The sequence below is a fragment of the Heterodontus francisci genome, chromosome 6, assembly GCF_036365525.1.
Source record: "Heterodontus francisci isolate sHetFra1 chromosome 6, sHetFra1.hap1, whole genome shotgun sequence".
Taxonomy (NCBI): Eukaryota; Metazoa; Chordata; class Chondrichthyes; order Heterodontiformes; family Heterodontidae; genus Heterodontus; species Heterodontus francisci.
Window position 1 is genome coordinate 151207216 of NC_090376.1, and position 26821 is coordinate 151234036.

The 26821-nt window shown below is 43.6% G+C and overlaps 1 protein-coding gene across 1 annotated transcript in view; it reads left to right on the plus strand.

Annotated features, from left to right (window-relative positions):
- The window catches only part of gpc5a (glypican 5a), a 1436107-nt gene extending 1410101 nt beyond the window's left edge, over positions 1 to 26006 (plus strand). The window contains exons 8-9 of the mRNA XM_068034439.1: positions 25064 to 25229; positions 25859 to 26006. Of these exons, the coding sequence (XP_067890540.1) occupies positions 25064 to 25229; positions 25859 to 26006 (314 nt within the window). The remainder of the gene's footprint in view (positions 1 to 25063; positions 25230 to 25858) is intronic.
- Positions 26007 to 26821: the final 815 nt, after the last annotated feature.

Below are 26821 nucleotides of genomic sequence, written 5' to 3' on the forward strand. Positions count from 1 at the left end.
TCCGAAGAGACAAGTTTGATGCTGGTAAAATTCCGGCCATCGTGTTTGTGCTGGCTCTCTGTAAAAGACACTCAGCTAGTCCCACTCCCCTGCTTTTACCCCAAAGCCCTGCAATTTTTTTCTTTTCCGATAATTATCCAATTCCCTTTTGGAAGCCGCGATTGAATCTACCTCAATCACACTCCCAAGCAATGCTTTCCAGATCCTAATCACTTGCTGCGTAAAAATGTGTTTCCTCACTCTCTCTCTCTCTCTCTCTATCTCTCTCTATATATCTATATATATATATATTACTTTGGAAAGGCTCGGCGATTTAAAAGAGTTCTTGTATCAGAATGTTAGACCTATTCAGAAAGTTGAACACCAGAATTGACTAACATTTATACCACACAAACTTCAGAGGACATCTTTCACAAGCTCTGTTGAGCCCACTAGATGGAGCATTTTACAACATTCTTGTCTTTGGGCAACAAAAGAACACACCTGCTATTGGTAAATTATGAAGTGATATTAGTGGAGATGACTGGAAACTGAGCTGATGGCAGTCATTTTGCAGAATAAAAAACATGAAAATCTATATGCTCATCCAATTTCTGGAAGTTGATTCCCTCCTCTGTACCCATCCCCAGGTGCTATGTGATCTTCAATCAAAAGTAATCAATTGAACTCTTGTGAATGGAAACAATCCTTATCATGAAAATTCTCAGTCACACGATAGAAAACTTTAAGCGTACTGTGTAACGGCAACTGTGACTCTCAGTAAAACACTAGATTAAAAATAAAACTGAATTAGAATCTAAAACAATGTATTAGAAGCTATTGCCGCAATTAGTCTTCCGCATCAGAAGGTATGCCGTGTCATGTAGTATCAGTACCACCGCATGATATGAATCACATAATTATGCTATTGTGTCAATATTCATTGTTATTTAAGAATGCAAAACCCAGTTATCATGATGCCTTGAGTCAGCAACTGTATTGAAGTATTAAAGATGGAGTCTCATCAACAAGGACACTTTTAAAATTTAAATCGTTGCAATGACTTATTATCAACATCCTTCTTTAATCTGTTAATTTTTGAATAATTTTGTCCAGAGTGAATTCTGATAGCATTTGGATAATTGAAGGAATTTCTAAGGCTGGTGTGTAAGGCAAATAAATTCATTTTGGTGAAAATGCAACATCTAACTTTAGGGAACTTCAACATCAATATACTGAAGCACTTTGAGTAATGTGGGTTGCAACATGGAGCACTAAGAATAATCCTAAATATTCAGATTATTCTTTCTGAAATAATAGACATTGGGTTAGATTTTGACTTTGGGGCCGTCGACCAATGTAGTGCAGCAGCTGCGAAATTGAAGCCTCATTTGAATTTCACCAGCAACCTGCAGACACCAAACAGGTCTCTTGATCCAACTCTGAGGCCCTCTGCCTCAGGAATACCAGTCGGCAGAGTTCTTTGGAAGTATAGGGGAGGCAACAGCCTAGAGTAATTTTATGGAGCCAGTCGGAACACTTTTCTGGCTGTTTCCTGATCAGAATGGCAGTACACAAGGTGAAGCATACTCATCATGCCCTGCCCATGAGTTCCTTAAAATTACAGTCAGCCTAACTACATCATTTGTACCCCAATTTGTAGAGGCCTACTGCTTGTTTTAGGCAGACACTTCGGCCATCCAATTTGTAGACCCTTCTAAGTCACAATGGGCCAATTATCAAGGTTAAGGACACCGACCCCATTTTTAGGCCCTTACTGCCCTGTTAATGCCAATTTTTCCAAGTGAAAATCAGCCTCATTGACTCCTTAATGGCATGATGGTGATACAATCTCCTTCACTATAAACTCTTTCAAGCCAGCACCTTAATAATGTTACAAAAATGTTCAAGAAAATTGATCAAAACAACAGTATCCATTATATACAGTTCGACCTTTATCTTTGGCCTCCTTATCTCGAGAGACAATGGATAAGCGCCTGGAGGTGGTCAGTGGTTTGTGAAGCAGCGCCTGGAGTGGCTATAAAGGCCAATTCTGGAGTGACAGGCTCTTCCACAGGTGCTGCAGAGAAATTTGTTTGTCGGGGCTGTTACACAGTTGGCTCTCCCCTTGCGCCTCTGTCTTTTTTCCTGCCAACTACTAAGTCTCTTCGACTCGCCACACTTTAGCCCCGGCTTTATGGCTGCCCGCCAGCTCTGGCGAACGCTGGCAACTGACTCCCACGACTTGTGATCAATGTCACAGGATTTCATGTCGCGTTTGTAGACGTCTTTAAAGCGGAGACATGGACGGCCGGTGGGTCTGATGCCAGTGGCGAGCTCGCTGTACAATGTGTCTTTGGGGATCCTGCCATCTTCCATTGACCTTTAATGTAGAAAAATGTCCTAAAGTGAGCCAAAGATAAAGCATAAAAAACAAAGATGTTAATATTGATTATAATGCTTCACTATAAGTAGATTTTTTTTTTAAAGATCCTGTTTCAAAACTCCATGACCAACAAGCTGCTCCATTGACCAGCTTCATCAGGAAGTTCTGAACTCTACATTAAATCCATGTTTTGATTTTTGTTCTAGCTGGATAGCCATCTGTGGATAGGTTTTACTGATCCTTAGCTGAATAGTCAGCAGAAGCAGTTTGTGGCAGTGGAACACTATCTTTGAAGATAGGAAGAACACAAATCAAACAGACTCATTTTTTTCCCCGCAGGAAGGACTTACTTCTTTTTGGAATTTGTGATTTCCAAGATTATTGCTTGGATTTTCCTGAGATTTGTCAGTAAAGTGACTTCAAATCACTCATGTGATCCTACTATTGCGCTATCCCATGTCTGTAATGTTTGAGTGAAAAGAAGAGATTATTGTCTAGTTTGCACCTGAGCGGAGATTGTGGGAAATGGAAAAGTTGGATGAGAGCTGTCAGGTTCAGATTGGTAATTTAATAGAGCACATACTGTGAGAACTCTGGTCTTTTGCTGTCTGCAGATATTCTGATGATTTGAAAGACTTCCTGCTCAGTTACATGTTCTGCCTCCCAAGTCATCAGAATATAGGAGCAGGAGTGGGCCATTTAGCATCTTGAGCCTATTCCACCATTCAGTGAGATCATGGCTAATCTATGACCTATCTCCATGTACCCACCTTTTCCCCATATCCCTTAATACCTTTGGTTTGAAAAAATCTATCAGTCTCAGTTTTAAATTTAACACTTGATCTAGTATCAATTGCTGTTTGCGGAAGAGAGTTCCAAACTTCTACTACTCTTTGTGTGTGAAAGTGTTTCCTAATTTCACTCCTGAAAGATCCACTCTAAGTTTTAGATGATGCCCCTTAGTCCTTAACTCCCCAGTCAATGGAAATAGTTTCTTTCTATCTACCCCATCTATTCCCCTTAATATCTTGAACATTTTGATCAAATCACCCCTTAACCTAATTTCCAGGAAATACAACACTAGTTTGTGTAAAAGCAAAATACTGCGGATGCTGGAAATCTGAAATAAAAAAAAGAAATGCTGGAACCACTCAGCAGGTCTGGCAGCATCTGTGAAAAGAGAAGCAGAGTTAACGTTTCGGGTCAGTGGGTTCCGAAGAAGGGTCACTGACCCGAAACGTTAACTCTGCTTCTCTTTTCACAGATGCTGCCAGACCTGCTGAGTGGTTCCAGCATTTCTTGTTTTTATACTAGTTTGTGTAATCTCTCCTCGTAAATTAGCCCTTGGTGTCCAGGTATCATTCTGGTAAATCTACCCTGCACTCCCTCCAAGGTAAAATGTAACTTTCCTAAGGTGTGATGCCCTGAACCTCAGGTGTGGTCTTGCCAGGGCTTTGTGTAGCTAAAGCATGACTTCAATCCCCTTGTATTCTACTCTTTTAGATATAAAGGCCAACATTCCATTAGCTTTTTGATTATTTTCCATACCTGCTCAAGGCATTTTCATGATCCACGTACTTGGACCCCTCAGTCTCTTAGGACCACCAGTCAGAAAGCTCCTTCCGAAAATGAATGCTTTTTGTGTCCATAACAAATGCTGAAAGTTTACAGAAAGAAGCATCAGAAAAGCAGCCTCGCATATCCAAAGTGAGGCTTCTTTCATTTGATTCACCTATTCTTTCATGACTCCTTACTTATTCAGGCACTGGCCCAGATACACTCACCTGGGACAAGAGGACTGTTGACATAAAGGGAACGTCACTGAGTAAATCACAGCACACCAATGATCAGGAGGAACTGGGAGTAAATGATGAGGAAACAGCACTCTCTCCAAAGGTTGCCCTTTGTCAAGGAGTCCAATGACCAGTCTTTAAAAGTTTCTATGATTAGGCATGCATAGATCTCATGTGCAAGCAGTAGCAACAGTCTCCTGTTGCATTTGCAGTCGATGGAAAAGTTGGAACAGCCCAGGACCCACATGTACGATTTCGGAGGTGTGGCATGATGTGACAAACACCCTAGTGATTGCGACCGTCCAATGCAGTCTCAAGACATCATGGAAGAGGCTCGAAGGAAAAATATCACTTCCACAGTGGCAGCAATCACTGGTTCCATTGATAGCCTGGACAGCACCCTGGCTCTGGGTTTTTATGATGTAATTGTGTCATGAAGCTGGAGGTATTCCTCGTTATTGGAAGAAGTTGGTAAAGATATCTTGTCTGATAGCATGTGCTGCTTGTGGCAGGCTATCTGGGCCCATCTCCCTTTCTCCTGTGCTTTTTCATTATGAGCAGGGATTGATCTCCAGCACACCCTTTCTCTTCTCTTTTTATGATTGGAAGCCCCAATGCTCAAATAATGGAGAATGCAGCAAGCAACTATAAATCTGGCAACCCTTGCTGCACTATACTGCAGGGCTCTCTATGACCAGTTCAGTCACCTAGGCAACTTGGAAAATTGAAGAAAATAGCCATGTAAGTTGCCACATTGTCACAAAAACCCAATTGATTTACTAATAAAGAAAGAATGACTTGCAATTATACAGCACCTTTCATGAACACTGGCTGTCTCAAAGCGCTTTACAGCCAATTAAGTAATTTTTGAAGTGTAGCCACTGTTGTAATGCAGGAAATCCTTCAGAGAAAGGAATCTGTTCCCCTAACTAGTCTGGCCTAGATGTGACTCCAGTCCCTCACTATGTGGTTGACTCTTAATGGCCTCAGGACAACTAGGGATGAGCAATAAATACTGCATTATCCTGCATTGTCAGGATCACCCACATTACAAGAGCATTTTTTTTTAAATGGGACTTTAGAATTCTGATGGTTTGTTCCACAATAATCTTGGCCAGGCCCAAGCCCTCATTGAATCTGTTTTTGGTACTCCTGGTCTCCTGTCACATTAGTCTGCCTGAGCAGAGCAGGATTATTGAAAATAAACTACCATGGGTACTCTCCAAGTCGCATGTATTCACGGTGCAGTGGCTAGCATGATACCCTATCTAGACGTTAATTGAATGGAACCCCTTCCCGGTGATGATGTTGTTTGGGCTTTCAGAAAGGGCCTTTATAGTCATTTGGATGGCATCAATGGCAGCCTGCACTTGTGGTACTCCAAACACTTGAAGGAAGATGATATCTATCTATCTCTGTATCTCTCTACTTCTCTCTTGTTCTCTGTACACATACATATCTCACTGGCTGATGTGACTAATGTCAACAGAGGCTACCTGAAAATGTCTGGATGCAGAAAAGGTAAGTGCTTTTGTCACAAGCAGTGGCAGAAGCAGTCCCTATTCAGATTAAGTATTTATTTTAAACTTGTCTTTTTGGTGGTTTCCTGCAGCACTCCCTTCAAGGAATACTTTAAAGTTGCGCCATGTGTAGCCCAGGAAATCCTGAATGCAGCAGGTCCACTGCCTACTACGTTCAGGGTAAACCAATTTCCAGTTCAGATCCTAAACCGGGCATTAGGAAACTTATTAGCATATTCAAAGCACCTAACACCTGTGTTCATCGGCTGCCAAGTGTTACGGATGAATGCAGTCCCAGTTTCCTCTTTCCAAATGCTATTTTGTTGACTGTTCGTCTAAGCAGTAAGCAAGAGAGTTAACAACCAGAATCTAATCAGGAGTGGAAATGTTCTACTTCAATGGACACTTGATTAACAGGGAGTTAGCTTGCTCTATAACCTATTCCGTGGAACACACAATAAGTGCTTATGTTTCCACTAGCAGATACTATATATGGCTGCTTATACTAGGTATAAGGGAGTAAACATGGACATGCCACTCAAGATTACGAGATAGTTTGAAGGTTGAGGGCCTTTCAGGTCACTTGATTCTCCTTCCTCCAGAATGCTATCCCTGCCGTTGCAACATTATTGTGAATGAATAGGGCCCCTTTCTTCACTGGGCATTTCCTCCTGAAACTGAGAACTTTTCTAACTGCAATGAGCCCTCCACTTACATTTAACCAGGTGCTATGAAAGTGGACACAAACACATTGAGAAGAAGAAAACAGAAAAAATGAGATGTACACAAAAACCACAGAAAATTTAGAGAATTACTTCGAGAAAATTGGGCAAATTTAACAATGAGCTTGCTTTGCAGGATATGATAAGAACACAGGAACTAGGTACAGGAGTAGGCAATTCAGCCCCTCGAGCCTGCTCCACCATTCAATACGATCATGGCTGATCTCATCTCGGTCTCAACACTTTCCTGCCCGTTCTCCATAACCCTTCAACCCTTTACTAATTAAAAATCTGTCTATCTCCTCCTTAAATTTACTCAATGTCCCGGCATCCACCGCACTCTGGGGTAGTGAATTCCACAGACTGACGACCCTTTGAGAGAAGTAATATCTCCTCATTTCTGTTTTAAATCTGCTACCCCTTTTCCTTAAACTATGACCTCTTGTTCTAGATTGCCCCACAAGAGGAAACGTCCTCTCTAAGTCTACTTTGTCAATCCCCTTAATCATTAGATCTCTCATTCTTCTAAACTCTAGAGAGTAAAGGCCTAAACTGCTCAATCTGTCTTCACAAGACAAACCCCTCATCTCTGGAATCAATCTAATGAACCTCCCCTGAACTGCCTCCAATGCAACTACATCCATCCTCAAGTAAGGGGACCAAAACTGTACGCAGTACTCCAGGTGCGGTCTAGCTAATGCCTTGTACAGTTGCAGCAACACTTCCCTACTTTTATACTTTATTCCTTTAGCAATAAATGCCAAAATTCCATTTGCCTTTCTTATTACTTGCTGCACCTGCATACTAGTTTTCTGCAATTCATGCACGAGGACGCCCAGATCCCTCTGCACCGAAGCACTCTGAAGTTTCTTTCCATTTAGATAATAATAATGATGGAACATGCCTGCGAACTACAATCAGATATAAACTAAATGCCTGATTTGAGGGATGAACCTTTGAAGGTTGTGGCCCCTATCTGCTGATGACCATGAACATAGGATCTGTAGCTGCCTACTGATGGGCAATAGATTGATGGTCAGTGAACTTATATATTTTTGCTTACATTGCTGTTATGTACATAAACTGTTCAGTTATCTATTTGCCTTTTGCCAAACTAAGCTATCTGAAATGAGATTTTTGTATGTGGACAAACTTGATCAATAATTCAATTAATTCTTTATATTAATCTATTATTAGTATGCGTAACCGTACTCAAGCCTAAGGCATGAATCCCTTCCCCCTGGCAAGCGAACCGCAGACTGGTCGACCAGCGATAGCAGTCAGTAGGGAGGTACTCAGTTAGAGGTTCTCACATCCTGACCCTATGCATCAAGACACAGTGACACTTCTATAGCATACAAACCATACAAACCAAAAAGCATTGGACATGTTTCTGGTGCTGTTCGAGCATGAGAGGTTGGTCCTCCAAATTGGACCTCTTTCGACCTGCTTTCTGCCAGGTTCCATTTCACCCCCTTAAAGTCAATCAAATGACGGAGCACATATAACAATAGCACTATGTTACCTGGTTGAAAGGTAACAATAGATCTGCAACTTGGTATTTCTTAATCAAGATGTCAAGCATCTGAAAAGCATAATTAAGAAAGAGTGTAAGAATACAGATATTCCAACGATTTATGGACCTGAACAGTAGACAACTAAAGAAAGTCATACTACTCTGTAAATTAATTCATCAATGTTCGCTTTAATGATGTAACATTACACACAGCATTAAAACAGTTTACACAAGCATAAAGACAGCCTCAAGCAATACATATCACCCATAAACCAAGGAATCAATGCCAAGGCAGCAGAGTGTTCAGCTCTCGTGTGGCATCTGACTCTTCTTCTGGTGGGTCTCCTTCTCTAGGTGGAGCTTCGTTAGGCTCTTGTCGATTGCAGTCCCAGACCTGCCATGATGCCCAATTTTTGTATGGTTCTTGTTACTTGGGGCATCAGTAAAAGTTAGAGGACAGTCCCATCTGTCCAATCACCAACCTCCACCCCCCTCCTTTCCTCCACTGTTGCTAGGCCCCAATAGTTAACAGGACTTAATGATGAAAAGTTGTACATTTGCATTCAGATTTTCCATGATGTTAAAATCAGATGTAATTATCTCATTTGATTTTATGGACAATTGGAATGCATTTGCCTCATCTTTTCTGGATGCAGGCTCTCTTCAAGGCCTTTCATCTGTACCCTTTGCTTCACTTTCTCAACAGGTTGACTCTTTAGTGAAGTATATTTCACAGGTGCCAGACACCCACCAGTCCATTTTCCAAGGAATCAATATTTTAATGTAGCCTTTAACAGTAAGGATTAGCATGCCATTTGACTACAGGGGACTGAGCCCTATCCCAATTTTATCTGACATGTACTTAACTTGAGAATGCTTCAGGATAATACTCGTGCAATCAATGCAATTCAGTGTGTAAAGTCCAGCGACAGGAGTCACTGGGTACCAATCAGCAGCAAGAATCCAAGCCAATTTCCCAATTCCTTAGGAGGGACTGAGGTCTATTGTTGTGCTTCTGCTGCCTAGCATGAAATCAGTTCACTCAGAAAATACAGAGTGAACTTGGAACCCTCCTGGCCTGTAATGCTACACCACTCATCGGATAAAGCCTTTGGGAAACCAACATTTATGTTTCTAATTAGCTGAAACATTTTTCAAGAGGAGCCGCAAAGAGTATTCCTCCACTGCACCCCCTCCACACCTTTCCAGTGTGAGTCTACAGTAAGGCACTACTGAATGACCTTATTTCACACCAGCATACATTTGAACACCATTTTTTGGTACATTTTATCTTTTCATACTATAATGATTTTGACAGGCCTTTTTTGGTTCTTCCTTATTGCTTATATTTGACTTCAGTATTGCGGAAATGTTTTCATGTCAGTTGTGATAGATGTTGCTCCTCTAAGATCCATTTAGATATCTACACCGACTGAAGATTAATACAGCATTTAAAAGAGCTGTATAGTTAAATGCAGTAATATAAAAGCAAAATACTGCAGTTGCTGGAAATCTGAAATAAAAACAAAAAGTGCTGGAAATACCCAGCAGGTCTGGCAGCATCTGTGGAAACAGAAGCAAAGTTAACGTTTCAGGTCTGTGACCTTTCATTAGCATTATTGCATATGGGAGATCACTGAGGCTCTCTATTCAAAGAGAGATCTCTTAATTTCATTTCCAGAGAGAAGCAGACAGCGTGAATATGAGGGTTTGCAAGGAGTGCAAGCTTCCCCATAGTGCAGGTTGTCATTGACTGCATGCGCATTGCTTTGCATGCACCACATGTCAACACTGCTATGTACTGTGACTGAAAGGAATTGCACTCTCTCAACATGCAGCTGGTGTGACATAGGCAGGTGAATGCCCAGTAGCCTGGCTACAATCACGATGTGTTCATTCTATGGCAGTCTGCTGTGCCCACTGCATTTCAGCCACCATGTCAACCCAAATGGTGGCTACTGGGTGACAAGGCTATCACTGATGACATGGCTCAGGTTTGCAACTGACACACACATGCACAGTATTTTTTGTTTTATTCATTCATGAGATGTGGGCGTTGCTGGCTAGGCCACCATTTATTGCCCATCTCCAATTGCTCTTGAACTGAGTGGTTTGCTAGGCCATTGTAGAGGGCATTTAAGAGTCAACCACATTGTTCTGCTAGACCAGGTAAGGTCAGCAGATTTCCTTCCCCAAAGGGCATTCGTGAACCAGATGGGTTTTTGCAACAATTGACAATGGTTTCGCCATTAAACTGGCTTTTAATTCCAGATTTTTATTAACTTAATTCAAATTTCACGATCTGCCATGGTGGGATTTGAACCCATGTCCCCAGAGCTTTAGCCTGGGCCTCTGGATTGCTCGTCCACCGACATTACCACTACGCCACCACCACCCCATGTAGACAGGCAATGAAAGTCATACTGATATAGGAAATGTGATAGAGCAGACTATTGGTGTGCTGGAGGAACAATTTACTGAATGGAACACACGGGAGGAATCCTGCAATATGCAGCTGAGCGGGTCTCAAGACTTGTGATTACATGCTGCACAATCTTGCCATCATAATGGAACAGCCTTTGCCACCACCTATCAATCAAGAAACTGAGGAGGAAGAGCATGAGAAGGAGGAGGAAGAACAGGAGGAGGTGGAAGAGGAAACTAAACAGTCCTTGTTCTGATCAAAAGTCATTGTCCTGAAACATTGGGCTGAATTTAGTGAGCCCATCACAGATCCCGGCAGCAAACACCATCCCCACAGGTCACACGTGCATCCAGCCCACCATAATCACACAGCAGGCACCCAATGATAATAATGGAGGCTCAGGTCCCCGTCAGTCACGTGACGCTGCGGGATTCGAGGCTCTGAATATAGCGTCAGATGACTCCGGAGGAGGTGCTGGCACCATATTTAAAGCTCTGCTTACATTGCTGACTTATATTCATTTGCTGTTTCATGATTTCTGCTGAAGCTGTTGGAGTTACCCCTGGACCACCCCCCAGTGAAGGACACCGCAGGATGACAGAACCAAGACACAGAGTGGCCCCAAGGTTTAGCGATGTCTCCCTGGAGATTCTCCTCCAGGCTGCGAAAGAAAGGCGGGAGATTCTCTCCCCTAGTGATGGCAAGAAGAGGTCATCACGCCTGACCGAGCAAGCCTGGACGGAGATTGCAGAGGAGGTTAGCAGCTGTGGGGTCACCTCCCCAAACATGGGTACAGTGCCGCAAGAGGGTCAATGACCTCCTTCATTCTGCCAAGGTGACTGTTCCATACCTCTCTTTTTTAGGGATGGTATGTGGTTGCAGGGGAGGAAGTGGGACATGGGGAGAGAGGCACCACAAAGACACTGACACAGGGGGTTAAGCATCACCTCATGCTGACAGATGCATGGCTGCATCACGGCCACAGACCACCCTGTTTCACAGCTTACCCCCATTAACTCCCTGAGAGCAGTAAAGAAGATGAGCTATATAGGAAACACCAGCAGGGGGTCAAGGGGCTACCACTAGCAGAATGTCATGTTGATCTTTCTGCGAAGTATGACTAGCTCCCTCTTTCCACTTGCTGGACAAGAGGGCCCATAACAACAGGGATGCATTGCAGACTGGTGAAGGAATACCAGACATCCAGTCTCTCTTGACAGCTGAGGAGGCAGCACTGGAATTAGCGGGGACCCAGGGCGGCCGCGCATTAGCAGATGGTGTGACTGGAGTCTCCAGGCAAGAGAGTGAGGATTGTTTTCAATTGACATACAGTTCACTTAGGAGATGCACATCATGCATGGTCGGTATGACAAGATCTGGACTGCCTAACCCACACATCTTTATATTCTCTCATGCAAGACAGCGTCCGCAGGAGGCTCCAGCAAAAGTTGGAAATCATTCAACCTCTGCAGAGGAGCAGAACTCAGAGGATGCACCATCACGTGACTCTTCCGCACCTTCCACCAGTGCAGATACTTTCACCTCAGTGGGTTTCTGCTCAGCTGTAAAATCAAGTTCACAAGTTGGTGAGAGCACTGCAAATGTGCCTGAATAGCTGGCTGAGGCTGAGATAGCCGATAGGCCATAGACGGACCGCAAATAAGAGTACTGGATTGGGGGAAGGCTGATTCCAATATGATAAAACAGGATCTGGCCAAAGTGAACTGGGAACAGCTTCTTATAGGAAAGTCTACATCAGACCAGTGGGAGTCATTTAGAAAGGAAATTGTGAGAGTTCAGGTCCAGCATGTTCCCGTAAAGATGAAGTGTAGGACCAACAGGTCAAGGGAACCCTGGATGGCAAGGGATATAGAGAATTGGATAAGGAAAAAAAAGGTGGCTTATAGAGCTTCAGAGCGCTGAAAACAGCGGAGGCCCAGGAGGAGTATAGAAAGTATAGGGGAGTACTTAAAAAAGTAATTAGGAGAGCGAAGAGGGGGCATGAAAAATCACTGGCAGACAAGATAAAGGAAAATCCCAAGGCTTTTTATGTTATGTTAGGGGCAAGAGGATAACCAGGGAAAAAGTGGGGCCCATTAGGGATCCAAGAGGCAATCTGTGTGTGGAGCCGGAGGGCATAGGTGAGGTTTTGAACGATTACTTTTCATCTGTGTTCACTATGGAGATGGATGATGTAGGTGTAGTGATCAGGGAGGGGGATTGTGATATACTTGACCAAATTAGCATTGAAAGGGAGGATGTATTAGCAGGCTTAAAGATGGATAAATCCCCAGGCCCAGATGAGATGTATCCCAGGCTGCTATGTGAGGCAAGGGAGGAGATAGCGGGGTCTCTGTCACAAATTTTCAAATTCTCTCTGGCCACAGGAGAGGTGCCAGAGGACTGGAGGACAGTGAATGTGGTACCATTATTCAAGAAAGGTAGTAGGGATAAACCAGCTAATTGTAGGCCTGTGAGTCTAACGTCAGTGGTAGGGAAATTATTGGAAAAAACTGTGAGGGACAGGATTAATCTCCACTTGGAGAGGCAGGGATTAATCAGGGATAGTCAGCATGGCTTTGTTAGGGGGAGATAGTGTCTAACAAATTTGATTGAATTTTTCGAGGAGGTGACTAGATGTGTCGATGAGGGTAAAGCAGTTGATGTTGTCTACATGGACTTCAGTAAGGCTTTTGATAAGGTCCCCCAAGGGAGATTGGTTAAGAAAGTAAAGGCTCATGGGATCCACAGGAATTTGGCAAATTGGATTCAAAATTGTATTAGTGGCAGGAGGCAGAGGGTGATGGTCGAAGGTTGTTTTTGTGAATGGAGGCCTGTGACCAGTGGTGTACCGCAGGGATCGGAGCTGGGAACCTTACTGTTTGTAGTTGTATATTAATGATTTAGACGTGAATATAAGAGGTATGATCAGTAAGTTCGCAGACGACACGAAAATTGGTGGTGTCGTAAATAGTGAGGAGGAAGGCCTTAGATTACAGGACAATATAGATGGGCCTGTAAGATGGGTGGAGCTGTGGCAAGTGGAGTTTAATCCTGAGAAGTGTGAGGTGATGCATTTTGGGAGGACTAACAAGGCAAAAGAATATACAATGGATGGTAGGATCCTAGGAAGTACAAAGAGTCAGAGGGACCTTGGGGTGCTTGTCTATAGATCACTGAATGCAGCAGCACAGATAGATAAGGTGGTTAGGAAGGCATATGGGATACTTGTCTTTATTAGCTGAGGCATAGAATATAAGAGCAGGGAGGTTGTGATGGAGCTGTATAAAACGCTAGTTAGGCCACAGCTGGAGTACTGTGTACAGTACTGGTCACCACACTATAGGAAGGACGTGATTGCACTGGAGAGGGTGCAGAGGAGATTCACCAGGAAGTTGCCTGGGCTAGAGCGTTTCAGCTATGAAGAGAGACTGGATAGGCTAGGGTTGTTTGCCCTGGAACAGAGAAGGCTGAGGGGGGACCTGATTGAGGTATACAAAATTATGAGGGGCATTGTAGGATAATTAGGAAGAAACCTTTTCCCTTAGCGTAGAGGTCAATAACTTGGAGGCATAGATTTAAGGTAAGGGGCAGGATGTTTAGAGGGGAGTGAGGAAATTTTTTACCCAGTGGGTGGTTGGAATCTGGAACACACAGCCTGAAGGGGTGGTAGAGGCAGGAACCCTCAAGACATTTAAGAAGTATTTAGATGAGCACTTGAAACGCCATAGCATACAAGGCTACGGGCCAAGTGCGGGGAGGTGGGATTAGCTTTGGATGGGTGCTTGATGGTCAGTGCAGGCACGTTGGGCCGAAGGGCCTGTTTCTGTGCTGTAAAACGCTATTACTCTATGACTCTCACAATCAGAGAACTGTGGGTGGCCAGTCCCATGCTGAGCCCCGGGCTGATGATGAGCCTCTGGTGGCAACAGCACAGGGCATGCCGGAGTGGCAGAGAGAGGTGAGGCAACATCTAGCTGAGATGCCAGAGGCCACGCAGCCATAAGCGGATGATGGAAGAATCCATCCATGCCATGAATGCTGTCATGTCTGAGGCGTGTGAGCGCATAGATTCTTCCATTGAGAGGTCGGCAACCCTCATGGAGAGCCAGATCCCACAGATGCACGCAGACCTGCACACCATCACCTTGGTCATGAGCTCAACACAGCAGTGGCAAGGTGAGAGAAGGACAAGACCCCTGGAGTCTTCTCCAGCTCCTCATCCTCAGGTCAGCAGAGAGCTTCAAGTGAGCCTTGAAAGGGAGGAGGAGATGCTGACCACATCTGGGGGCTCTCCTCAGGGCACTCTGAATGTGGACAGTGGCTTCTCAGCCTCTCTGCCAGTAAGCCCAGTTCCAGTAGCTGCAAAACCTGAGGAGAGTCCGGCACCTGTGCAGGAAATCCTTCGGCTTTTGGGGCCTCCCAGACCTCAGGCAGCCAAAGGATGGTCATCAAAGTCATCACAGGCCAAGGGGCAGCCTGATCAGCAGCCTGCCTCCAGCCCAGCTTCTAGCACAGGGGTCACACCTCATAGAAGCATTTGAAAACATACAAAGAAAACCCCCTAGACACACTTGGGGTTTCATGGGTTTTTGACATTTGGCATTTGTTTTGTCATAAATTTTTTTCATTATTGAAGTTAACTTTCATTTTGGAAAATGTTTATTCTTTTATGCCTTAATTGTGAGATGCTGGTTAGACCCTTTCCCCTAATGGCTGCCAGTGGAGGCACAGCCCTCATTATTTATTCAATGATACAGCACTGAAACAGGCCCTTCGGCCCACTGAGTCTGTGCTGACCATCAACCACCCATTTACACTAGTCCTACATTAATCCCATATTCCCGACCCCATCCCCACAATTCTCCTACCACCTACCTAATTAGGGACAATTTACAATAGCCAATTTACCTATCAAGCTGCAAGTCTTTGGCTGTGGGAGGAAACCAGAGCACCTGGCAGAAACCCACGCAGTCACAGGGAGAACTTGCAAACTCCGCACAGGCAGTACCCAGAATCGAACCCAGGTTACTGGAGCTGTGAGGCTGTGGTGCTAACCACTGCGCCGCTGTGCCACTCCTCATTTGGTTAGCATTCCCCATGGGCCAGAGTGTGTGGTTCAGCTGGGCGCGATTCACGGAAATCAAATAGAAAGGAAGCGAAAGACTGCATGCATTGAGGTGAGTCTTTTTTGATTTTACTCTGAGAGGCCATCAAGATGGCTAGAAGCAGGTAAGTATCATAGAATCATAGAAAGTTTGCAGAACAGGAAGAGGCCACTTGCCCCATCGTGTCTGCGGCAGGCGAAAAACAAGCCACCCAGTCTAATCCCACCTTTCAACATTTGGTCTGTAGCCCTGCTGGTTACGGCATTTGAGATGCAGATCCAGGCACCTTTTAAATGAGTTGAGGGCTTCTGCCTCTATTACCCTTTCAGGCAGTGAGTTCCAGGTGATCAGAATGGGGAGTTCAACATGGAAGATGTAAGGGTAATGATAGGAATGATAAGAAGGAAAGGAGCTGGTGGAAATGTGCAGGGATAGGGAATGCAATGGGAATGAGCAGTGAGGGAAGTGTGAATGATTGTGTAGGAGGTAAGAAAGAAGCCCCTGGGGGCCACCTTTTTCCCCACAAACTCCATCTCAAATTTGGCCTAGAGTCATTGGAGGCACCTTTGCTCTCCATGCCACTCTATGCCCTCCACCACTTGCCACTCAAAAAGAAAAGAACAAAAGACAGGGAGATAAGCAAAAGAAGATAAAGGCAAAAGCAAAAGGACGGCAGAATCTGAAGAGAAAGCCAGAGCTAGAAGTAGTAAAGGAGAGACAAAGCAAGGAGGCAGCTGAGAGAGGTAAGAGAGAAACCACGGGGGTAATTTTCAATTGTCTGGGAGGTAACGTGACAGAGCAGATTTCCCACCTGCTACCAAACACGTCAGATTTTCAGTCATGTTCTGTGCTAGCTGAGCAATGCTCTCACCACATTACAGCCAGAGGGCGAAGTTAAAAATGACATTTTTGTGCAGTTTGTTAAATTTTATTTTTGACATGTTTATATTGTGTTGTTTATGAAATGACAATAGTTAGCATTTAAACAAATGTATTTAACAGGTACTCCAACACATAACACATTATCATTTCTTGAATGCACTTCCTGAAAGGATGGTGGTAGCAGATTCAATAAGAGCTTTCAAAAAGGAATTGGACAAATACTTGAAGGGGAAAAGTTGCAGGGCTATGGGGAAAGGACAGGGGAGGGGAACGAATTGTAGCAGTCTTTCGAAGAGCCTCTTCTGTGTTATATCATCCTATGATTCCATTATTCCAGAGTAAACTTGGCTGAAATTCTATTGGTTGTAATTTTGAAGAAAAGAAGCTTTTCATTTCAATCGAAATCTTCCAATATTTCCCACTGGCTATGATTTTCTGTCACTTGTAAATCTTCCATTCAGCCAAAAAACTAGCATCATCATTTCTTGTTAATTCGGTAATGTTCTCCTGACTATTTCAGTCCCAGCAGGGCTATCCAATAAATGAAATCCCTCTGCTTCTTGCCACTAATATTAGTTTTGTTCATAGTATTGCCATGCAATACAATCAATAACACAAGCATTGTCTGTCATTTTCTCTATAATTAATTTGTATACATAAGCATTGTCATTTGGAAAGACTGAACAACGCTGTAGATCACTGGTGGACCCAATAAAAACAAATTAAGCAATATTGAATGAGGCTGCATTCCCTTGGTAAAGGAGAAACAACTACTTTCTCCATTTACTCTTTTGCTTCAAGCAAGATCGCATACTATCAGTCACTCTGAAGGAATTTCTATCATCACTGTTCCCTGCAGCCAGCTCTATTCATTTCAACTAGAATCAAGGCAAACTAAATTACAAATCTGACACATTGGAACATAGGAACAAAAGTCGGCCATTCACCCCTCGAGCCTGTTCTGCCATTCAATGAGATCATGGCTGAATTGACCGAACTCCATATATCCACCTTTGCCCCATATCCCTTAATACCTGTGGATAAAAAAACCTATCAACTTCAGATTTAAAATATACAATTTGATCTTGCACCACAACATCCAGGCTTGGGCTGATAAGTGACAAGTAACATTCACGCCACACAAGTGCCAGGCAATGACCATCTCAAACAAGAGAGAATCTAACTATCTCCCCTTGACATTCAATGGCATTACCATCGCTAAATCCCCCACCAGAAACATCCTGGGGGTAACCATTGACCAGAAACTGAACTGGACCAGCCACATAAATACCGTGGCTACAAGAGCAGGTCAGATGCTGGGATTTCTGTGGCGAGTAACTCACCTTCGGTCTCTCCAATGCCTGTCCACCATCTACAAGGCACAAGTCAGGGGTGTGAGGCCTTTATTGGCCTCGGGTGGGCCGTTTCCACCCCCCCCCCCCCCCCCCGCCCGACGCCGTAAACTTGACAGGAGGTGGGAGTGGGAAGGCCTCCCGGAGTCTCTCAATTTTACACTGCCCCCACGCCACCATCCGACCCACTGGGGCAGCGTAAAATTCAGCCCAAAGTGTAGGGATAATGGGCAGGTACTCTAATTGCCAAGATGTGACTAGTGGTGTCCACAAGGATCTGTGTTGGGGCCTCAGCTATTCAGCGAATTTGTTAACGACTTTGATGATGGGATAGAAAGTCACATATCCAAATTTTCCAATGACACAAAGATAGCTGGCATTGTAAGCAGTGTAGATGAAAGTGTAACATTACAAAGAGATATTGCTAGATTAAGTGAGTGAGCAAAATGGAATGTAAGCAAATGTGATGTCATTCATGTTGGACCTAAAAGGGATAGATCAGGGTACTTTCCAAATGATGAAAAGCTAGAAACAGTGGAAGTCCAAAGAGACTTGGGGATCCAGGTACAGAGATTGTTAAAATGTTATGAACAGGTGCAGAAAAAGTTTTTTTAAAAAGTCTAATAGAATGCTGACCTGTAAAACTAGAGTACAAAAATACAAGGGGCTAGGAGTCATGCTACAGCTATACAAAGACCACACCTGGAGTAGTATGAGCAGTTCTGGGCACATTAGGATTGTATTCCCTGGAATTTAGAAGTTTAAGGGGTGATTTGATTGAAATCTTGAAGATACTAAGGCGAACATATCAGATAGATAGAAAAAAAAACTATTTCCACTGGTTGGGGGTCTAAGACTAGGGGACATAGTCTAAAAATTAGAACCAAAGTTTTCAGGCATGGAATTAGGAAACACTTCTGCACACAAAGGACAGTAGAAGTTTGGAACTCTCTTCTGCAAATGGCTATTGATGGTCGATCAATTGTTAAATTTAAAACTGAACTTGATAGCTTTTTGTTAACCAAAGGTATTAAGGATATGGGGCAAAGGCAAGTATATGGACTTAGGTCACAGATCAGCCATGATCTCATTGAATGGAGGAACAGGCCCAAGGGGTTAAATGGCCTACATCTGTTCCTTTGTTCTAATGTTCCTATTCTTTGGGCCTCCTTATCTCGAGAGACAATGGATACGAGCCTGGAGGTGGTCAGTGGTTTGTGAAGCAGCGCCTGGAGTGGCTATAAAGGCCAATTCTGGAGTGACAGGCTCTTCCACAGGTGCTGCAGAGAAATTTGTTTGTTGGGGCTGTTGCACAGTTGGCTCTCCCCTTGCGCCTCTGTCTTTTTTCCTGCCAACTACTAAGTCTCTTCGACTTGCCACAATTTAGCCCTGTCTTTATGGCTGCCCGCCAGCTCTGGCGAATGCTGGCAACTGACTCCCACGACTTGTGATCAATGTCACACGATTTCATGTCGCGTTTGCAGACGTCTTTATAACGGAGACATGGACGGCCGGTGGGTCTGATACCAGTGGCGAGCTCGCTGTACAATGTGTCTTTGGGGATCCTGCCATCTTCCATGCAGCTCACATGGCCAAGCCATCTCAAGCGCCGCTGACTCAGTAGTGTGTATAAGCTGGGGGTGTTGGCCGCTTCAAGGACTTCTGTGTTGGAGATATAGTCCTGCCACCTGATGCCAAGTATTCTCCGAAGGCAGCGAAGATGGAATGAATTGAGACGTCGCTCTTGGCTGGCATACGTTGTCCAGGCCTCGCTGCCGTAGAGCAAGGTACTGAGGACACAGGCCTGATACACTCGGACTTTTGTGTTCCGTGTCAGTGCGCCATTTTCCCACACTCTCTTGGCCAGTCTGGACATAGCAGTGGAAGCCTTACCCATGCGCTTGTTGATTTCTGCATCTAGAGACAGGTTACTGGTGATAGTTGAGCCTAGGTAGGTGAACTCTTAAACCACTTCCAGAGCGTGGTCGCCAATATTGATGGATGGAGCATTTCTGACATCCTGCCCCATGATGTTCGTTTTCTTGAGGCTGATGGTTAGGCCAAATTCATTGCAGGCAGACGCAAACCTGTCGATGAGACTCTGCAGGCATTCTTCAGTGTGAGATGTTAAAGCAGCATCGTCAGCAAAGAGGAGTTCTCTGATGAGGACTTTCCGTACTTTGGACTTCGCTCTTAGACGGGCAAGGTTGAACAACCTGCCCCCTGATCTTGTGTGGAGGAAAATTCCTTCTTCAGAGGATTTGAACGCATGTGAAAGCAGCAGGGAGAAGAAAATCCCAAAAAGTGTGGGTGCGAGAACACAGCCCTGTTTCACACCACTCAGGATAGGAAAGGGCTCTGATGAGGAGCCACCATGTTGAATTGTGCCTTTCATATTGTCATGGAATGAGATGATGATACTTAGTAGCTTTGGTGGACATCCGATCTTTTCTAGTAGTCTGAAGAGACCACGTCTGCTGACGAGGTCAAAGGCTTTGGTGAGATGAATGAAAGCAATGTAGAGGGGCATCTGTTGTTCACGGCATTTCTCCTGTATCTGACGAAGGGAGAACAGCATGTCAATAGTCGATCTCTCTGCACGAAAGCCACACTGTGCCTCAGGGTAGACGCGCTCGGCCAGCTTCTGGAGCCTGTTCAGAGCGACTCGAGCAAAGACTTTCCCCACTATGCTGAGCAGGGAGATTCCACGGTAGTTGTTGCAGTCACCGCGGTCACCTTTGTTTTTATAGAGGGTGATGATGTTGGCATCGCGCATGTCCTGGGGTACTGCTCCCTCGTCCCAGCACAGGCATAGCAGTTCATTCCCAAGAAAATGGGAGGAAGCAATTATAGGGCAGAAGTGGGGCTTCAGACCAGCAACTGGGAAAGTTGAGGGGCCTGGAAAGATCAAGGGGCAGAAGTGGATGATTGGACCAACAATCGAGAGGGAGAGCAGGAGGGAGAGATCACAAGGAAGAAGGCTCGTGATTGCCAATTTGGAAGGGGAGTGAATATCGGCCGATTGCGTAAGAAGATTTGCTTGAGGGGCTGGGCTTAGCATTCTTGCTCATCCTGGCTCACAAGCAGTGCTATTAAAAGCACTTACCTGCTTGATCCAGTTGCTCCCTTCTACATTTAGTTGCTGGGTATCGTTAAATTTAACTGCACCGTGGGAGTCTGATTTAAATATTATAATGAGGTGCCCTGCCTCTCAAGAGCAGGCCATAGACATGCCAAGCAATCCATCACTGTAAAAATGGTGACAGATGCGTACACGGTGGGTTGGGGTCACATTATCTGATTTTAAATGTCTAACCCCATCCTCCACCCAATTCTCTCCCACCCGTAAGGGTGGGTTAAAATTCTCCCCCATTAAATCTGTTTTGTTCTTTCAGGTAAACATTTGTTTATCATCTTAATAAGAAAAAGTATTGAATAGAATTGTACTTATATAGGATCTCATTATGTCTTGCAGAAGTACCTCAAAACATTGCATTAATTGTTGATAAATAGACAAGGCAGCTGCCATTTTGTGCATAGCAAAATCTCATAAATCAGGTGAATGACTAGTTAGTTGGCTTTTGGTCGTGTAGATTGAGTGAGGAATTTTAGTTAGGATTCTGGAAAATGTCCTGCTCTACTTTGAAAAGTGGCATCGGACATTTCATGTGTACCTGAATCACAGTGTAATAAACTGGATTTCACCTGATCTGCCATTTTTAACTTATAACATTCCTGCAATGCTAGATTTTGCATTTACGTTAACAATAAGCATGCAAGAACCACCAAACATCAGACAATGAAGTACTTTTTGAAGTGTGTTCACTGTTGTAATTTAGGAAACGTAGCAGCCAATTTACGCACAGCAAGCTCCTACAAACAGAAATGTGATACTGACCAGATAATCTGTTTGTGACGTTGATTGGGGGATAAATGTTAGTGTTAAATATGAAATGTTAAGCACCCATTCAAAAGGAGGATCATTTTAAGTCCAACGTCAAACATTCCATACTATTGTGAGAAGATCACTCAAGAGCCAAGGAGTCATTCTTTTCCATTCACAGACTGTTGGGGGAGGTGGGATGCTTTGCTACAGCAGACATGTGAGAGCCTCCTCCTGTTGCATCAAAGAGTACTTGTGCCTTTAGGGTTGATATCTTGATGGAACAAGCAAAATCCCCCACATCACAGATTTAAGGCAGGTTATGCTCTCTCAGTCACTGAGACACATGGTAATCTGTGTTCTCATTGTGTTGTAAAACTCTGAACCAGCCAAACTTTGTGAGATTAAGCCACCAAAGAATTCCCATGCTTATATTACTAAGTTTCATATTTCTTATTTTTCCTAACAGAGTGGTCGAGGTAAATTGATTGTTTGCACTGTGAAACTGTTCATTGTTTATTCATGTACTTTATATAAATAAACGGTTTGATGGCTTGAAGCCTCATTCAGTAAGATGGTATTTCAAGTCCATCTTCCATAAAGAGATACATTTCAGTAGCTGGGATGCAGAGCAATGGTTCTCCGTTATGATTCCTGGGCCATGCAATTGTTCATCTAGATAGTGGACAGAAAATATCAGCACTCTGGATTGAGTGGGTTGCGAAGCCTGCTTTGTTGGATTGATCGGTGACACTGGATTCGAGCAAATATCTACTGCAAAAACACAACAACTGTGTCACATAGAAACTGGCAAATAGAATCACAGTTTAATACATTTGAATTCAACTTCCCAAGTATGGTTCTTAACCATACAACAAAACATAACATCACCCTTTTTGGGAATATCTATTTAAAGGAAACATTTTCTCAAATATTTGTTCCATGTACATCACATGTATAATTGATTAATGCAAGGGGTAAGAAATTGCACCTCACCGCATCCATTTTTCAGGCACATTACGGGGGGGTGGGGGGGGAGCAAAAAGCACCAATTTCTTGGTGTTGTCTCCCACGCCCAAGGGTGGCTGAAGTACATCCAACTGATATTGCTGATATTCAGGCATCCCTGGCAGCTGCCTAAAACAGGCATTAGGCCCCCACATATATTACTAAGGTCCATTCAAGCACCTCTCTTGGAAATCTGTCAGCAATGAGTGATGCAGGCACTGGACCTCTTTCCTCTGCTTTTTGGTTTGCCAGACTTGGCAAGATAGCTAGCAGAATTAGAGCGTTGGGATCTGGTGAGCTGCTTCTAGACACTTAATTGGCATGGTCAGTTCATCAGAAGTATGCCGATAAGTCTCGAGTCACAATTTCAGTGGAGCCTTGAGCCTCTGGCATCGGGCACACACTCCAAGCTCACTAACCATTCTGTTCCCGAAAACAGGCTAAAACCAATTTCTCCCCCATTGACTTGCTCACTGTAGCGATATATGATACAACAGAGCAGCTACAATGCACTTCCAGTTGTCCCAAATTCAAATTCTGATTCCAGTATCAGGTTCTCTTGATTTTATCAGCGTTCTGAGTTCAAAGATTGGGCTATTAGAAATCAGAAGTATATGGCTTTGACCATCCAGAGCGTAATGACAAAATCTCAACTGCTACAATTTTGGTACTTGAGGGAAGCTTTCCTTACACACTCAACCACTAACCAACAACAACCGGCACTTTTCACAGATTTTATGAGGGCTCATTCTTTTCTGAATTTTCCTCAAGTTTACAAGTTATTCTGTTGTGCATTTTTTTGAACAACATTTACAGAAATGCACAGAACTATCATGAATCTGATAGTATGTTGTACATATTGGTTTACTGGACTCTACGGATATTTTGTGGACATGGGTGTATGTATCAGGCGCATAGAATAGAAGCATAGAAAGTTTACGGTACAGAAAGAGGTAACCTGGCCAATCATGTCTGCGCCGGCTAAAAAACGAGCCACTAAGTCTACTCCCACCTTCCAGCATTTGGTCCGTAGCCCTGCAGACTTGCAGCAAATATATTTGGACAGGAAGGTTAACACAAGGGTTCAGACCTTCCTCGAGGATTGCAGCTTTAAGGCTGAATTTTATCAGCACCCCACACTCCGCGGCGGCGCGCTGAGAGGTCGGTGGCCTTCCGACACGAAGTGCCGCCACTGAGCACCCGTGATCTTACATGCGGGGGCTCATTTAAATGGAGGGGTTGGAGCGGCCGCCCCCGACGATGTAGAGGAAGCGGTCGCCATGTCCCTGGCAATGGCGTCTGGCACCACCGCGTAGGCGCCGGCGCCATTTTTAAAGGGCTTCAACCCCTTCATGAGAGATTTGCCTCTTCCACGGGAAATGACCCTTTAAATCTTTAAAGTAAAAAACAAAAGCAGGAGGCCTTTTCAAACCCTCCCCCCATGCTTGTTTTATATGCTAATCTGACAGGCATTAATTTTATTCCCACTCTGAACTTTCCCCACCAACCTCGTCACTTTTGCCCTTCAACCCCTTCCCACCATCCCCACAGCCAATAAACATTTTCCCCGGTTAACCCCCCTCCCCCCGATAATTTTGCACCTCCCCCCTCCCCACCAGTTTCTCGCCTCGGAGCTCCGAATGGAGTTCCGAAAGCACGCAAGTTGCGATCGGCCGCGGTAAAATGGGTGTGGGATGGCCGCCGGCATCCAATAAGTTCATTTACATGTTAATGTTTCTAATTTCCATATTTTAATGAAGGCCCTGCCACCAAGCAGTGGGGTGGCCGCACTGAGGTCCCACCGCAGCCGGAAAATTGCACCGGGGCTTTCTCGATGTTGAGGGTTGAGGCGGGCCTCTCCCTGCATAATTGTATGCCCCCCCACCCACACCGCCACGACCCCCAACTTCGAGGGTCTCGTAAAATTCAGCCCTTAATTTCAAATTTCCCTGCAACAATCTCAATCTTCTGTTGAAAGAAAGAGGCATTGAATGAAAGTGTTTAGACTTGTTCATAGCCTTGCTCTGTTGTTATCAATGCAACTGACTCATTTAATTATATTTGTATTGACTAATATGAAACCTTTTATCAGCTGTCCTGATTTAATTGGTTTGTCAATATTGGTGTAGTTTAAGCAGAGTATTGAATTTGGAGTTATTCATTATGATGGATAATTACACATACCTGGTTCTTTTGGCAGGGAATGAAGTTTTATGTTAGTTACTAATTTTTATCAGCTGATGCTGTTGCCAGGACAATTCTTTTTCATTCTCCTGTAAATCACTATATTTGACCATGACTTGGTTCCAATTTGAAAGTTTTCTTTTTGTGTCACATTGTTTAGAGCTTAGAAACTAGCCTGGATAGTCAGAATGAGGGCCAAGGTGTGGTGGGTCCTGGTCTCTGTATATTTAGACCAATACACAGTATAATTTTATCTTAACTGATGAAGCAATATATCATCCTCTGTTTCTTATTTGCTTTGACAGGGCTGCCTGACAAGAAAAATAGGCACAATTTTGCTCTGGATGATATCAATACAACCTCTCGGACAGAAGATGGCATCCATTCAAATAAACCTGGTGCAGGAGCCATAGTACCAAGTGGAAATGTTATGGTTACTTTGATCACTTTGGTGGCTTTGGTTCTTTTTTGGTAAATTCACATCTTTCCATTTTTGCCTTATGTCTTTTAGTTAAATACTGGAAAACTGCAGTGATAAGACTGACGGCAACGATGTACTTTTGCTTTTAAAATACTTTTTGTTTCAATTATTTTTGATTATGCAGAATATGCTGCAAATGAAGATATGTTAGTTCTGTGTATTTTTAAAACACTACTATATTCGGCTTCACAGAGCTTTTTGCCATACCTGTTGTTGTAGTCCTTAGAAAAAATGGAACAGATACACTTCTGCTTAAAACAACTGAAACATAAATAATGTGCATATTTTTCACCATATCACCTTACTACCCTCATCTACTAGGAGCAGTTGGACTAGATATATTACATATTCACTATGAATGTGTGGTTAATCTACTTTTAAGTCCAGAATGGTTTTACTTTTCCTCAGGGTCTTTCCACACCCTTAACTCTGTTTGCTCATGCCCAAAACCCCATTCTTTTCTCCTCCTTTCTTTTGCACACTTGGTACTCTTCTCCTTTGATTTGTCTGTTTTGCATCTCTTGAATTTGAATTGTACCCTGACGCATTAGCAGTTTTGAATTGCGGTCTCTGCTTCTCTGGTTCCTTGGCCTCAGTTTCGCTTTTTTTTCTGTGTAAGGCAGAACCCTCCCAGACATTCCAGTAACACAAGTCCAAGTGGATATGGAGCATGCTGCCGCACTTGGGAAGCTAATCCAATGTCAGTGACAAACAGAGAGCAGAAAGTTGTGAATCAAAGACCAGAGATGCAAGAAATCATGACTTAAAGACTGAGGAGACAGCATAGCATGACTCAATGGCTAAGAACATGGCCTGTAAATATGGAAATGACCTTATCAGGAATAAAAATAGAATTTATGATATAACGTTTTGCTGTTCAGTAAGGGTGGGTGAGGGAGGGTGTCCTTCTTCATATTCTAGCTTTTCCATTCATTGTAATCTGGAAGAATGTTCCAGTAAGAATGTTTGTCAGTCATCGAATAATCTGCCAAACTGTTCATCACAATTTACATGTAAGTGCAAATTTTACAAATTAGCGCTCCCAGTGTTGAGCTTTGTACATTTGAAGCATATAATGAGAATTTGGGTGTCAAAATCCAGTAAAATGAACGGACAGGAAGTCTCATAGGATGTACTGACCTTAGTGGTGGAATTTCTGATATGTGTTCCAGTACCGAACCAGGAATGTAACTTGTAAAATCTAACCAGTGGAGTTCATGTTTTCCTTCTATTCATAAAAATGTAACAAAATATTTCAACAAGGTTGCAGCAAGATACAAGGTCAGGCCTCAAAAATCAAATTACTTGGCTCTTATAAGGGTTATTAATTAAATTCAAATTGTTGTGTAGTTTGAGATCTGCAAAAGAATGGAAGGGTTCAAGATTGTGTTGAATTAACAGTTTCAAATGCTGGCACTCCTTTGCGCAATCCATAATTCAACATAGATTTGCATCTGCATGTTTAGTGTTATATGTAATTAAAATATATTGAAGTATGCACCACATAGATCACTTTTATTAATATTCTGTGGAATCATATGTCACCTTGGTGCAAAAGCTCCTTTTTATTTGTCTATATATC